This window comes from Cyclopterus lumpus, chromosome 17 (genome assembly GCF_009769545.1).
Source record: "Cyclopterus lumpus isolate fCycLum1 chromosome 17, fCycLum1.pri, whole genome shotgun sequence".
Taxonomy (NCBI): Eukaryota; Metazoa; Chordata; class Actinopteri; order Perciformes; family Cyclopteridae; genus Cyclopterus; species Cyclopterus lumpus.
The window spans coordinates 5983329-5999562 of record NC_046982.1 but is presented as its reverse complement, the minus strand read 5'-3'; the positions used below and the strand labels follow the sequence as shown (position 1 = coordinate 5999562).

The window sequence follows — 16234 nt, the reverse complement described above, 5'->3', positions numbered from 1 at the left end:
GGGGAGAATACTGTTGCAACTATTTCCCCCCAAATATCCTTTGTTTTTGAATTTTCATAAATAACCCAAGCTCATTCTTGAAACACAAAGGTGCTTTTGGGCTCTAAATATTGAATAGTTTTACACTATGATTTGTTTTTCCATATCTTGCCCATCTGATATTAATTGATCCAATTATACTGCTAACACTAAACTAACCTTCTATTTATATTGTGATGTTATCTGTTAATATTACATCTTTTACAAGCGTGAAACAGGAACTTATCCCTTTTTAAATCTGCATTTTTTGACGCTAAGCTTCCAATTCATTTGACAGCGTGTTGTCCTCCATGTACAAAACACAACTTTTTTCACCAACCATTTCATACAAAATAACAGATGTTTGTGAAGAGGACTTTCTACAACCTAAGAGAATGACAAAAACAGAGCAAGGCTGTGTGGCGGGGGACTCCAAACGTACGTCCTGCCCGACCCCCAGTTTGGGAAGCACTGTAAAAGACAGAAAAAGGCTACTTGATGCCTCAGAAATCAACAGTGTCATGTATAATAATCACAGGGGCCAATTTTATTTGATACCTGAATTTTGTTGATAACATTTATAAAATGTTTGTAATGCAGAACTTGCTTCTACACTGTTGTATTGGTACTTTTCCTTAAGTAATGCATCTGAATACTTTATCCACCTGGGCTATAGATTAATATGAATGCAATTTTTGAGTTGATATGATTCTGTGAGTATTTACAGCAAGACAGGTGACAAATTGAAAAGGAGAAATCGGAATAAATCTTTTGAGGAGCATAAATGGTGTGATGAAAATGAATTAATCCACAATTTAGGAAGAGAATTCATGTTTTTTTCCTTAAATGTGTCACCCATCTGTATCGTGCATATAGCTGAACAAGGGGAGGCAGGGGAATATTACATCCCCTAAAACTGTCATGAAGTTCAGGGGAAACGGTGTGGGAAACATTGAAAAATGTGTCGTGCTCCCCGTGGAAGTTGTGCAAGGTGAAAAACAGGCAGTGTGTTTGTCTCTGTCTGAAGAGATGAGGGTCATGCACTCCCCACCAAGAGGAACACATGTTACTGACAACATACAGGGCCTTGTCTCCTCCATCAGCAGCATATCTTGATGTTTTACTGCTCGGCCTTTACTATCGAGGCTTCGATGGATGTCAGAATAACCTTCATCGGGGATGAAAGTTCACGTTTGAGCTTTTGAGTTCTTCTTGGATGGCGCTGGTGGAATTTCTGGTTTCTTGTGTTTATCCATAAACCCGTCTGTTACTCTCCGAGGTCTGATGTGTATACGCACGCTTACTTCTCAGACGGAGCCTTTCTAACGTTGCACAATCACATTTGTTAGTAATGTCAGACATTAGGAGTACCTCGGTCAAAATATTTACCCAAATGTTTCTTACAGGGCAAACATTTGACACCGACAAATTACCTCCTAATTGCATCAGATAAAGGACTCATCTCCGTACTGGTATTATTAGACCTTAGTGCTGCGTTCGACACCATTGATCATGACATCCTATTACAGAGTTGATGAAATAAGAATAACAACCATTCATTAGACATCGAGATTATGCCAGACTTTTCATTAACTCCCGGTGTTCTGCTCGGTTTCGCATCAACCAGTTGGTGAAGGAAGCCACTGCACGTCTTCACGGAGACGGGAGACTGTCCGTGTTGTCTGTGTCATCAGAGGGGTTTGTTCCATGCGGGGTTGGAGACTTCTGCACCAAGGTTGCACATGTTTGAGCGAAAAAGGTGCTCCAACGACGTCAATACTTGAATTGAATGCCATTTTGCTTTCAGTGTGCAGTCAAGGGCATATTGGAGAGGGATGAATCAGGATGAACATTTAGACAACAAGCAGCTCTATGAAGGCATTCTTCTCAAGGCATTGAATTAAACTGTAAAGTCGTCGTGCCAGAGATGTCCCTGCAGAGTATTTGCTATGGACCAACAAAGATCAAATCTACAGAATGACCTGCAGAGCCGATACATTGTCAATATAGGCAACTATTTACACAGCCCGGGAGACATACACAAATAAGGGAGCTGGGAACTACAGTTGGACAAAAGCATTCAAACGAAGGGAGAAAATACAGCATGCATGTACAACCGGTGTGTATTTCAAGCACTGTTTGCCAAGAGAACGGCTACTCTGTACACAGAGAGAGGCAGAGGAAAAGGGAAGCTGGCGAAGTCTGTGACTCTTTACTTTATGATGCATTGGTCAACGCTGGCAACTTCCATTAAAGAACTAATCAGGAGATTAGCTGCTGCAGTGTTCACTTCACTGAGGTGATCGGGACATCTCGAGGGTGTTTTACAAGGTAAATCTGAGAGGTCATGAGATGATTAACAGGAGTGAAATAGAAGAAGAAGAGAAAAACATCTGCTGTGCCAAACTATTGTACGTTCTCCGCCACTTTTCTCGTATCTTGTGAAACGCTGGGTGGAATGATATCTAAAAGTCATAATAAAACAATCTGGGAGTTGAAAATCAGTGCAGTCTGTTGCAGTCTCCATAAATGACTTCTGCCTGCAAATCCTCCCATTCATGACTGCATCATTCAGATTCTCAATATTAATCAGTATGACGATAACAGGCAGTGAACCGTATTAAACCGGACATTACATTCAAGGCGAAGGTGATACCATTACACCTAAATGTCCTGCATTCAAAATTATTAGTTCAGTGAATGTACTTAAAGTATGAAAAGTAAACAAATATTTAATATGCGGAGTCAGTGTTAATGTCATTAAACAAGCTGCATTGTAATGGAGCTGGTGGAAATGGAGCACTTTCTAACCTAAACGACTGTGGTAGTTTAATCAATAATAATGCATTATATTTCATAAAGTGATCATACACGTTGCACGTAAAATCGTAAGAGCCAAACACAGCCATAGTCCAGCCACACAGGTGTTGTCACTTGTTGCTTAATGAGACCTCCTGTACCTGCACCCGTCGTGTTTGAGAGTTCGCTGACATCACGTAACTTCTAGCATCGCGCCACCAAACGTCCATCTGACTGGAGGTCTAATCAGCCAAATCGAAAACACCTGTATGCGTTAAAAAAACAAAACATGTAACGGGATAAAAAGTACAACATTTCCCTCTGAAATGCAATGAAGTAGAGGTATGAAGTACCGTGACATTGAAATACTAAAGAAAGTACCTCGAAACGTGGAGTACTTAAATGTACTGCTGCGCTTTTGACAGTATACTACAGTAGGTTAATCATAGTGACCACTAGTTGTTCTTGTCCGACAAATTGCATTCATACACATAGTTAGTGCACTTGAATAAAAATATTTAGCTATTCTACACTACTTTATAATTCAAATACACCAACAATTTCAATCCACTATATTGGTTAAAGAGCTCCAGTTACCTTTCAGATTGAGATATGACAATCAGTTTCTAAAACATGATGCGTAGAGAAAGATTAAACTAAGCAAAATATATGAAGTAGTAGAAATGAGTCACATTTTCCAACCCCAACATTAAAGTAACATTTACATTTGATATAGTAAAACGGGGCACTTCTGCATAATGTGTACTTTCACTCTTGTACTTCCACTTACATTAGTTGTCAATACTTGTACTTAACAGGACTTTAATTCAGATAAAATTCTGAATTATTTGCATTTTTACCTGTCAGTGTAGTATAACGTTTTTAAAAAGTGTGGGAAAGTAGAGAGTTCACGTATCCTGCTGAAACCCAAAGGACAAACAGTGTTTTAAACACATTGCCTTCATTACTCAACATTAAACTGAACAGTGTAAACGACACTCCTCCTATCCTATGTACTGTATAAACGTTATACGTGTTTCAACCATTGGTGCATGCTGCCACCTGCTGGTCAAACATGTGTAAAGATCTGCTAACTTCCTATTGGCTGATGAAACATGACGCGGCCGATCAAGGAAGTGAAACCATCGCAGGCTTTCGGATTCGGTCAATGTGACCAAACCGCAGATGTCTTAAAGTTTGTTGCTGCAATTTTAACAGGTGCGTTTTATTCCACGTATCAGCCCTTTATCGGATTATTCTTCCCAAACACGCGACGTAACTTCTTCACCGATAATGACCATTGACTGTAAAGTGCTGCAGCTCATTGTGACATGTTGCTTCTTCCTGTTTGCAGATACAGACATGGCTGACTCTCCCATTAACCCGCTGGTGTTGATTGGTGCCGGCTCCAGTTTGGCCTTCTCTGGCCTTTTCTATCATTTATACCAAGAGAAGAAAACGGAACTGACAAAGCTGAAGGCAAGTAGCCTACATCATTGTGTGTGTCCTGTGTAGGTATTCACACAGCTCTAGTATTGTACTGATTTTTTTTTTTCAAACTGCTTATTGAATGTTTGGTTTTTTTTCTTACTTTTTTAGGAAATACCTGTTTTCAAGCCAGATCACCATTTGGTCAAAGTGCTGAGAGCGTCTCCCCACAAGAGACTGCAGTATGTTGCAGTAGAAGGTACGACAGGGTCTCGAATGCAGTTTTGAATGGGATCGGTCCCAGATAACCCAGTTTCCTTTGTCTGTTTTGAGGCTTGGTGCAGGCAGACGGGGAGCCTCTGGCCAGCCAGTTTGTCCCACGATGCTTTGGTGTGATTCAGAAGATCGCAGTGGAGGAGCAATGGAAATACTGGAACTCCCTCACCAACACATGGTGCTTTTAATCTACAGAATAACACACAAAAAAAGTGTCTCTAATTGTCAATTTACCGGCCTGTTAATGACAGCTTGATTATCTTTCTAGGAATTCTCGGACAACAAACAGAAAAGAAAGCAACAACACGGTGCCTTTCAGCCTGGTCAGCCCTGGCGCCTACATCACTGACTTGTTCGTGAAGATCCAAAACCCTCTGGAGGCCTCTGGGGGCTTCCTGGACACGGTCTACTACAAAGTGAGACGTGCTGAGGAGGGCTTGACGAACATGCTGTTGCAGGGCCTCAGCGGGGAGAAGCCGGTGGCGATGAAGGAGAGCGAGGAGATGCTGCGGGTGGGGTGCACCCTGACTGGTTTCGGTGAGGTGGTGCTGGAGGGGGGTCAGGTGATGAGGCTGCAGGCCCCGCGGGACGGCCGCAAGTACATCCTGGTTCCCACCGACCACAGGAGCTTCATGGACCGGCACGAGAGATCGGCCAGCATGTGGAAGATGCTGTCCGCCGTGAGCGGCATCACGGGGGCTTCTCTTCTAGCCAGCGTGGTTTACGGCCTGGTGGGGAATCGGGACGACAGATCGAAGTAGGCCCGTCGATGTGGACGCTGCGGCTTGAATGGCTGTGACAGCTTTTTATGGGGTCTCCCAATATTGCCCTGTGTTTTTATCATTGATTCCATAGAACCATCCTGATGCGGAGATAAGTTGTCAAATATTGGACGAAACATAGAAAGCACAATAGCATTTTAGAAAACGCTACAAAACTGTAAAATGAACAAAACTGACCTGTCAATTCCTGTTTTGAAATAAGACAGAACCATCCATCCATCCATTTTCAATACCGCTTATCCTCATTAGGGTCGCGGACAGAACCCACTTTTTAATTATACAGTATTCTGAACCGCATTGCTAGTATCTTGTTAAAGCTCTCTATACACCTGCCAGTGTGGCAATTCAGTGAAGGCAATGAGAAGGTCTTTAGGCCTAACAGAATCCACTTCATAGGGCGGGGGAGGGGTGAATGGAGCCTGGAGACGACGTCCTCGCAGGTCGAATGGTGCACAGCAGCACGTCGAGTTGTCACAAGAACAAATTAGCTCGAACCATCTCGTATTTGTTCTGCAGTCATTGGGCCAGTAGAAGTATTCCAAGGAGCATGAGGATGTGCACTGCTGTTTGACGTTAAGTCAAAGCTACTTTATCAAGGGAACATTTTGTTATTATAATTACATTTTGTTTTTATAAATAGAGATGAAATAAGTAAGTTTAATGTGATGTCATCAATCATTTATTTTCACAATATTTTGCTTTGATTGCAAGATGTTTAACTTTAAAAGGAACTATGGCTATTTAATCTCTGTCCAGTCATCATGTCCAGATGAGACGGAATTAAAATCAGATTTTTGGTGATTTTCTTTACTGCATCTACTGAAGATATATAATCTTCTACCTCTTAAATCATTGTGACTTGCAAGTCTTTGTCCAACATGTCACCAAAAAGAAGTCTAAACACTGTTAACCATCAGTGATGTGTTTGTATTGAATAAAACCTTAAAGCAACTGTTCTATTGTATTAACTATTATAACATTGTGTGAGAGTTTGTGACAGATGATGCATCTCTAATCAGTCAGAGGGTCTTTCTTCTTTATTTGGACCTGACGCGGCACTGATTAAAATGTATGTCAGCTTGAACTGTACAGAGAACATCCTGCTGGATCTTAGTGGTAGAAAGCTGCTGTGGAGGCTAACATCAACTAGTCGAGTCCTTTTTATCCAAACGATAGTTTAACTTTCAGAGTTGTCCTTTCTTAAGCGCTCCTCATTACTCCCCTTCCTCTGAAGACTCCTCGGCCTCCTCCAGCCACTGGATGAACTTCTGTAGCTGTTGGAGAGAAACGTGACAGACGAGGGGGTTGAGAAATCTTCTGCAACTCGCTACAATGTTATTCCTGTTATTTAAATATTTTAGAAAAATTAAAAAACAGGCTTTGACGGGCGAAAAATATTAAACATTTAATATGTTCTTCCGAAACGTTGCTTTGAATCATTTCCTAATGCATTGTATCACGCCATTTATTGCATAACTGAAATGATGTCATAGACGGCGTCCCGTGTGACCCGGCTCTCCCTCTACCTACCCCCTGGTTCTTGCGGAGCTGCCTGCTCTTGTCGGTGGTGGCTCCCTGCGAGAACCAGCGTAGTATCGTCTCCTCCTCCAGGATCTCCAGCTGGTACATGTTCATCAGGACCTGCGGGGGGACACCCACAGCATCAGGTACAGTCCAAGCTTAGTGAACGCAGAGCAAGCTGCAGAAGACTTTTCTAATAGGTAGCCTAGATTTGACCCTGACCTTGACCATGGCAGCCCAGTGGCTCTCCTGCTCCAGGAAGTGCTCCTCAAAGGCAGACAGGCAGTCCAGATGGTCCTGTGCTCTCTTCACGTAGTTCTTAAACACCGGCGCCCACTTCTTCAGTAACTGCGAGTTGGATAAAGATTTTAAAAGTGCGAACTGAAAATTGAGGATCTTCACTTCCACCGTGCCGACGCTGCACACACGAGATGTATTTACCGGCAGAAGCAGAGCAACGTATTGTGACGGGGTAAGCTGCGGACCCTGCTGCTGGAAAGGGTACTCCAGCACCACTCGCGTTAAAATCTGCATCACCTCTTTCAGACAGATGTTGTAGGCGTACCTGAAGAGAGAGTGTCAAACTGAATGTGCGAAAAACTGCCATTTTTGAAAGAGCGCATTAGCAATGTGTGCAATTTTAAGTTCTTCCTTCCTTACTTGAGAGAGTTGATCTCAAGCACAAGATTGTCGCAGCTGATGTTTTCATCCAAACCTCTCTGCAGAGTCCCGAGCACCTCCATCTGGAAGACTGCACATGGCCAACAAACAAGAGTCAGAGAAGAAGGCGTCTCAAAGCCAAACACACACAGAGAGGCTGAAGTCTTCAAGCATAAAAAGACTTTAATATTGTAACCAAAGGTAACCCTATCTTGCAAGTTTGTTATTCCTTAATCATCTTTACTAAAAAACCTTCCTACTGATGGGCATCTACGTTAAGATATCTGAGCCGTTTACCCTGGAATTAGTCCTAAATTACATAGTTCTGTGCAATAGAGATGACAAGGAATTTATAGCGCCTAATTATCCTAATTTACAGCGTAAACAAGGATAAGCAGCAACAAGTTAATCTGTGATGCAAATGATAGTTAGTTGCATCCCTTAAGTGATTAATACATTTCATTTTGTTTAGTGATTATTATTCTGTGGGGGTAATCTGAGTGATGTAATGATCGCTGGTTCTGTTGTTGTTATGTTGTCTCTTGGGGCCAGTAGGGGGCAGTCATGCGGTTCCACAGACCAGTGAAATCAACGGACTCTCACCATTGACATCATCCATCTCGGGGGAGGGGATCACCGGGTCGTCAGGGTCATCGGGCTCGCTGTCCTCACTTTCACTCTCGGGGTCAGGATTCAACACCAAACCTGTTGCACAGGAAACAAAAGCCAGGCTGCTGGGACACGGACCATAGCACCACAGGAAATGGATTACTTACTACAATAAACTTAAGCCAGTAGCGCTGCTACCTTACCCCACAGGCCCTGCAACAGCTCTTCGTCCTCCGTGTCATCCAGACTGCCGGCCTTCCAGATGTAGCCTTTCCCCTCTGCTCCGACCTCTGCTGGATTAAACGCTGGAGCACCGAAGGACAACAGCTCGTTACCACGGAACATTTCACCATTTTGTGTATCACTCATGCGCACGTCAGTACACACTCAATACACACCTTTCAGTTTGGTTTTGTCTTTGCTGTGACCAACTGCGGCATCGTCACTCAGGAATTCATCATCATCCTCCTCTTCCTCCTCGTCCGGATGGTGCATGGACACCACAGTGCCCTCGGGTAGAGAGGTGTTTGGTCCAATAACCACCTTGAAAACAGTCCCCAGCAAATACAGTGACGAGATGGAGATAGAAACTGTGTGTGTGTGTGTGTGTGTGTGTGTGTGTGTGTGTGTGTGTGTGTGTGTGTGTGTATATATATATATATATATATATATATATATATATTTATTTATATATGCTGGCTAATAAGAGTTAGCAGTTGAAGCATTTGAAAACAGTTTCAATGTCTAAATGAGTTGTTTTCTGTAGCTTTTGAGCCAATGTAAACATAAGTTTTCAAATGCTGTTTCAGCTAACTGACATGAAGGATAAATGATGACAATGAGTGCGTCGCTTACGTTATATGCCAGGACACACTGTTTGTTCAGCTTCACGCCTTCTTTGATCTCTGCCTTGTCGCAGACCACAGACTGGTTGATCACCACGTTGCTGGCAATGTGAACATTACTCCAGATGTAGGCATGGTCAAGGGTTACATTGTCACCTGTTGCGTAAAAAAACCCACATACAACGGGGGACTGTTAACACCAATTATATTACGCGCTTTTAGTTTCGTACGCTGCCGGTTGGGGAGCTCACCTATGGTGCAGTTGTTACCGATGACGCTGTTATAAATGTAACAGTTGGCGCCGATGCTCGTGTCAGAGCCGATGAGGACGTTCTCCTCCATCTGGCTGCCGTGGCCCAGGCTGACTCCCGACCCTCGGTAGACGTTGTGGCGCGAATACGTGCAGCTTCGTCCCTTCTGGTCGATGAAGTTCGCCTCCGGGGTGAGCGGGTAGGCCCACCGCCGCACGAGGTCCGACGACACCGAGTCATACATGAGGAGGTTGGACACTCGGACGCCGTAACCATCCTTGGTGGCGTGCATGTGTATCTGGTTGCCCAGAATCTAAACAGAAAAAAGGAATCAGTTATGCACTGAATGGCATCTGCAGAATGACATGACCCCAATTGAAGGGACTGTGGCTGCGCCGTACCTCTTCATTGACCAACATCCCTCTGACGAAGTCATTCCTAGTCTGGTAGTCAAAGTTGTCGGTGAAGAGCTCAGCAACCTGAAAGAGGAGTCAAACACTTGTTACCTCAATCACTAATGGTCAGATCAAAAGCTCCCGTCTGTGTACTGTAACTAACCTGCGGGGAGCAGATACTGATGTGACAGTCCAGGAGGTCGTGTCTGATTTCAAACTCGTCGCTTCCGTTGTGAAAGATGTTCTGCGAAAACAAACGGGAGCGACGGTCAATCGGCAATCCAAAATAATAAAAGAAATAGGCCAAGCAAGTTAAAGATGTGGCGAAATGTGACGCTCCTACCATGGGGAACTGCAGCCTCTTCAGCCCGTGGGTCTTCTCGTAGTGTAAAATCCGCTGGCTCCTGCTGTCCATAGCAACAATGACGTCATCTTCCTCGCAGCGTGACTTGTGACCCGGCGAGGATTCCTTGAAGACCATCGTCATCACCGAGATGTTCTTCTCCATCTTTCGACGATACCTGTGAACAAGACAAAGTGACCCATAGTAGTACAGGAGCACAGATGGAGATAGTCTCTCCAGACTATATAAATAATAAAGACTTATCATCTCTTACCTGTGCTCGTGCAGTGCCGGACCGATGTCAATATTCGAGACCACATCTCCGTAGACCAGCACGAAGTCCGACCGCAAAAGGGACTTGGCATCCACGTCCCGCAGCACGTCCCCTAGGGAGCGGTACAGCTCCGAGGTGATGATGTGGACCGTGTTCGGAGAGGTGGGTCGGCACCACTTTGACTTCCTGTCAAGACACAGAGACCTTAAGTCACATCATCTCACAGAGGCCGATTTGCAGAGCTGGTGAGGAGGAGGATGAACACACACACACACACACACACAGCGTTAGCGGAAACTCACAGCAGGTGCTCCTTGATTTGACTGGCCATCCAGCAGCAGAAGACGAACGTCTCCTGCACCCCGGTGGACGTGAGGAACTCCAAGGTGTAGTCGATCATCGCGACGTTGCCCAGCGGCAGCAGAGCCTGTCGTCATTGGGGGGGAAACGTGACAGATGTCAGAAGTGGAACTGTGAGTAGCTGTTCGGCGTCAGGGGTGGGAGTAAGACCCCCACGCGCGCCGTTAAACAAAACCAACCCAATTGCTCTATTGATGGCTCAATGGTGACGCGTTTAGCTCCGTTGTGACAGTGTGTCGGTGCAGCCCTGTCACTGTTTACAGCATGGACGTTAGTTAGCGAACCCCGTTAGCCTAGCTCGATGCCTACCCTTGGCTGATCTTTGGTCACCGGGAAAAACCTCCGGTTGAAGCTGTCGGCGACTAAGACAGCCTGCAGCGGCTGCTCCTCTTCCTCCTGCTCGTCGGCACCCTTTCTGCCTGAAAGGCCAGCGCCCGAACGACTCTGTTTTCCTCCTCGACCGGCCATGTTTGACTCCCAGGTGCCAGTGCTAGTCGACTCTGTCGTCAGACTCGGCTACGGCGGCTCTAGAGGGCCAATCCTTCTTCGTGGTTCCAGTGAAGTTGGTTTTCGCACGTTGCAGGATTCATTTGTTTACATTGTTTACATTACAACTATTTACTTTGTCGTGGGTATTACACTACAATCCCATTATCAACTCAAATGTAGCATTGGTGTAACCTTACAGTAATGACATGTGTTTTGTGTAAATATTCACAACCGTTACAGATAACATTCGTCTACCTATTGTATTTTATACAAAATTAAACAAAAGGTTCAAACGTATCAGAACATTTTGTAAATATATATCCTTGAGTCCCTTAAATATTTAGGAGAAACTTTTGACTAGCCCCCCAAAATCCCAACTGTAATCTATATTTATTTTTGAATTATTTTAAAAGAATACTCTGATAAGCAGATAGTCTTTTGCTGCATCTAATTTGTACTACAGATTTTAAATTACAGTCAGAGTGGGAACACCATTTTAAAAAAGCAAATAAAAAATTCAAAGAGCTAAATAAATGTTCTATGTTAAAAAAGCTGGTGGCCTGGCGTAAGTATAAAGATACCTATGAGTTTAATGGAAGCAGAGAATAGTCACAGAGTACATCACACTGACCGTGAGGGATTTGTGATATGAATTATATTTGAATGAAAAGATGTTGGTGCTTCATAATGACGAGCTTCACCATCACTGGTTGACACACGTTGCACAAAAGATTGTCTCGAACGTGATATTTCTCAGGGTGACTTTATTGCAGAAGAACTCGGCTACTGACCATCTGAACCAACATATTTAACTTCATCAGAGACAAAAACATCTGGCTCCTGCCGTCCAACTGTTTGGGCAAGAACCTTCATTCACTGTTCTGTGAAAGCTCAACAGTTTTTCCATTTAGTCCTCAGCCACCTCGAGCACATTACGCTGCCAGAAAAAGACTATTGGTGTTGTTTGGTTATCTTCTTGGCATGCTCCAACACCGAGTCATAGCGCTGGGTTTTGGATGTCCAGGAAGCTGGAATTCCCTCAAATCCAATCTGAGAATTCAAATGGCACATTTTAGAAATCCTCAGACAGGCAATGCTGCTATAATGATAAACATAACAAGTGTAAGATTAGCACACTGTCATACCTGGGCCCCGAGACAGGCTCCAATGAAGGACCCTCGGCTACAGGTGCATCCCCCGCAGCTCATGGTGTCTCTGACAGCCTGCTCATAGTGCTTGGCCGTCAGGACTCCATGTAGCGCTGCTTGGAACGCACCAGGCAAACCTGAAAGAACATCAGCAGCAGATGTGAATGACATGAGGGCACTGTAACTGGTGGGCTCAGGGTTTGTATATGACAGCTGAGTCACGTTGAGTACTCAAATTCTGTTAAAAGAGGTTCAAACGAGCTTTGTGAGGATACCTCATGTGTTTGGAAACACGGTGGGGATCAGCTCCTGAGGAGTCTTTGATAGATTCTCCTTCACCTGATGAATGTGGCCTGGAATCAATCAGAAGAGGGTCAACTCACAGTAAAACTATATTGCATGTTATTTAATTTGTTTTATTTGGTAACTACTTGGTATATTATCGCACAAAATGAGGAAGGGTGAATCCTTTAAAATCACAGGACTCGGTCCCATAACTTTGGTGAGGTGGAGCAACAAAGCGGCAGGCCTCCCATACCAATGATTGCTTTGTCCAGATCCTGGGGCTGCTTCCTGTTCGGGTCACTGAGCTGGTCCAGCACCGAGTCCAAGGCTTTGGGATCAGGACCGTTCAGGATGAAATGCTCCAGGAACCTGGGGAAATAAGTCAACGTGCGTATGTTCGTTGACAGTCCCAGTCAGCTGTAATAACGTACGCGTTTTGTCCTTTTCTACTGCATCGAGTGTGTCATTGTTGCATTGAGAAGTGTCAGTACTGATTACCTGGTGAAATGTCTTCGCACCTGTTGTGCCTTCCAATAATTTAATAAAGTAAAGTAGTAATAAAGTATTATAACTACCATCAAGTGGAAATAGTTACATGTAGAATTATATATATATATATATTTATATATATTTAGTAAACATACTGACCTTGCAGCTGCTAGGGTCTCTGCCACACATGCATCATTGTTCTGGGTGACGCGAACTGCCTGCTCAACCTTTTCCAGCATGTCAGACTTTCCCGCGTAAAAAGCCACCAGAGGAGCCAGTTTGGCGATTCCATCAATCTGACAGTCGTTCTCACAGCCTGCGGAAAATACAACACATTAGTTAGAGCCGGTCCCCTCCGTTACGTCTTCAGCTATATTGTTATAAAATGACCCCGGATCTACCCGTCTCCTCTTTGCCCGCATCCACATTCTTCAGGAAGCTCTTCAAACTCGCGTGTCTCCATGGCCCCTCGATGGGCAGCTGAGGTCTTGGCCCTGTTGTAAAACGCCTCATCAGATGAATTCATTCTCCTGCACACAACACACTTCTGCTGGGTCGTCATCCTACCTCCTCGCTCTCTATAAGGGTCGTTGACGGGCGTGTCATACTCTGATCCAGGACCAAAGAATTTGAGGGTCCGCTGCTTCAGATCGTCAACATTTAGACCTAGCCCCGTAGGTTACATGAATTAGAACATCAAACTCACTGCTTTATTTTTCTACTGGGTCGATAGGAGGAAGAAGCAAGCCTACCCCCACATGCAGACAGGGACTCCAGCAGAACAACGGCCTGGTCCCCGTAGCAGCTCTGCTGGCCCGTCTGCCTCCTGTAGAAAGGGTTGGCCGACTCAGGGCAGAACTCAGGGTTTGGATACTGAGCCAGAAGACCCTGCAGCTTCTGGAGGTCATACACCCAGTGGAAGGGCTGCGCTGTAGGGGGCGAGACAGCAGGTTCATCTCATTTTTAGGTCAGAAAACAGAAGTTCCTTGAAATCAAATGACTAGCTGAGTTTAGAAAAGGTGCTACATGCACAAAACCACTGGTATTGTCTTTAAGGGTAAAGAAAATAGGCAGAACCTCAACAGAATAGTGCCTGCTGATGTTAGGGTCGTGAGGCATTGGTAAAAAAAAATTAATAAAAAAAGAGTATTAAAACAGTGGGTGGGAGAAGGAACCCTTTTTTATTTACCTTAAGACATTGTGCTGACTACATAAGACACACCACCAGACTTTCACCATCATTACCTGCTGCATCCGCAACTGCTGATCCTACGATGGCTCCTATCGCTCTGTTGGCCACAGATGCAGCCATCTGTAAAGACCTGCAAAGTAATAATGCCATTTAGGAGAATTGTTGTTATTTGTTGATTTAAAAATAATAATAAAAGGTTATTATTGTAATTAAAGCTGAAACTGTCCATTAGTCAACTTGATCATACTAGTTTAGGTCACTTTTCAGGCGGAAACACCAAACCCTCTATAAAGGGATGCAGCTGGTCTCTGATTCTCATCATTGTAAAGTGTCTTCGGGGTTTGGGACTGAACAACAGAGTTGCCGTACTACGTCACCTTGAGCTCAGGGAAGTTGTGTGTCTCACTATTCTGTGACACTTCACAATAACTAAAGTATACAACAACACATAGATATTAATCGATTTCAGTGATCTGCACTCTGCTCCCTCTCCTGTGATCTCTGCCTGGCAGCCTGAAGACTATCGCGATAGTTGCTGGTGAGACTGCTGCCAGCCTTTACCGCAGCGTTGTTTACCTGCACCGCGACCACTGAGCCGAGGTCGCGCCGCTAGTTAGCGCGAGCTAACAGACGTTGAATGTAGGCGGACATGAAGAAGCCTTACCTTACGCTGCGTCTGCTGTCACGTTGGACACACTAATACTAATACAGGTCGCACTTTGCACACGTTACTCGTGAGTTCAGTGTCAACAGTGTTCCTAAAACCTGTTATGAAAGGTTGAAGCCCCGCCCACCGCGGAAGGAAGAATATAACCCCGCCCCCCTCTCGGGTACACTTTTGACCAACATTTTATTTTGTAATGATACTGTCAAAACTGTAACACACTTATGCTTTCAATGCTTCAGCGTCACATTGAATGCATTACAGATACGATTAAATACAATACAGTATTGGTAGTGTAGCACATTTCACAGGTTACACATTGAATACCCCAAACAATGACAATAAACAAATACGAGCTTCCTACCAGTGTAAAGTAACTAAATCAAGTATTTAATTTGCAATAGTCCATTAAGCCTTTTTAAATTAACAGCATTTATCGTGATAGTCTCAACACACAGGGCTCAGAGTCCCATGGGCAACTGGAATAGTTACATTTACTGACCATAGCGCCATCTGCTGACCAGCAGAAGTAACTGCTGCAGAAACGAGTGACCGGAAATGATCGGTCACTCTTGTGAACAAACCATCACATCATAGAGACTCACTCACACACTCACTCACACTCTCACACGTTATTTTATAGCAGCGCCAACATAACCTCGAAAGAAAATGGGGAAAAAGATTGCTAGATTATAATTGATTATAGAGGGCCAAGATGGTGTGGGTAGGTACAGGGTTCATAAAAATAACACAGTAGTATTGTATTCCTATTGGTGCCTCTGTGCGCTGCACATTAAAGGGTAAATCCACAATGAAAGACAAAAGGAACAACAACAACAACAACAAAAAAGCGGTTCCATTGCCCTTAAAATCCTCTCCGTCAGTGATGGACAGCAGGTGTTTTCACTCCTCATCAAAGCAAAAACACCTGCTGTGACATCACTGACTGTGATGTGGCCAAAAGTGGGACACGCTTGTAGCCTTCAGCTTCCATTTGCTGGAAAAGCACATTATTACATGCTTTAGCTAGGTGGTTAGTAAATAGTAAACTGGGGTGTTTGAATGCAACACTTTTATTTAATTAAAGTCACATTTGCGTGAACTGGCTGAAATACTTCTCATTTATTGATAAGTGCACCCATTGTGTTTGATGTAGGACCAGGGAAAGGGTTGTGGAAACTGTTGTGTGCATGCATAAATGTGAATGAGCCCCCCTGTTCATTTACAGTATAGTTTTATATTCCATAGTAACCCCCCCTTTACCATGATTACCACACACAGTCTGTGCATCCTTCAGCGACTCCCTTCAAACAGAATAGTTCCTGCTCCAACACTCCCGGCTGCATGTCCTGCCACCGGAGAGAGGGGTGTGCGTTGTGTACGCGCGTGTGTTTTGGGAGTGTTAC

At 44.2% G+C, this 16234-nt stretch overlaps 3 protein-coding genes across 3 annotated transcripts; 1 reads left to right on the top strand and 2 right to left on the bottom strand.

Annotated features, from left to right (window-relative positions):
- Positions 1-3931: 3931 nt before the first annotated feature.
- Positions 3932-6254, top strand: LOC117746711 (mitochondrial ubiquitin ligase activator of nfkb 1-A). Its single transcript, XM_034556013.1, has 5 exons — positions 3932-4035; positions 4172-4296; positions 4417-4504; positions 4579-4699; positions 4790-6254. Exons 1-5 carry the CDS (start codon positions 3933-3935, stop codon positions 5280-5282), a joined length of 930 nt encoding a protein of 309 aa, XP_034411904.1. The 5' UTR covers position 3932; the 3' UTR covers positions 5283-6254.
- Positions 5956-11453, bottom strand: eif2b5 (eukaryotic translation initiation factor 2B, subunit 5 epsilon). The gene is made up of 16 exons (XM_034555991.1): positions 10871-11453; positions 10504-10628; positions 10202-10387; positions 9928-10105; positions 9748-9828; positions 9591-9668; positions 9190-9502; positions 8949-9094; positions 8492-8636; positions 8297-8398; positions 8088-8189; positions 7485-7575; positions 7266-7389; positions 7047-7172; positions 6834-6944; positions 5956-6577 (listed from the first exon to the last, which is right to left on the bottom strand). Exons 1-16 carry the CDS (start codon positions 11027-11029, stop codon positions 6518-6520), a joined length of 2127 nt encoding a protein of 708 aa, XP_034411882.1. The 5' UTR covers positions 11030-11453; the 3' UTR covers positions 5956-6517.
- A 341-nt stretch (positions 11454-11794) lies between these two features.
- LOC117746705 (crystallin J1C-like) lies at positions 11795-14949 on the bottom strand. The gene is made up of 10 exons (XM_034556005.1): positions 14829-14949; positions 14218-14294; positions 13725-13901; positions 13540-13638; positions 13374-13466; positions 13132-13288; positions 12737-12852; positions 12474-12551; positions 12196-12335; positions 11795-12100 (listed from the first exon to the last, which is right to left on the bottom strand). The coding sequence occupies exons 2-10, from the start codon at positions 14282-14284 to the stop codon at positions 12002-12004; spliced, it is 1026 nt and encodes a 341-aa protein (XP_034411896.1). The 5' UTR covers positions 14285-14294; positions 14829-14949; the 3' UTR covers positions 11795-12001.
- Positions 14950-16234: the final 1285 nt, after the last annotated feature.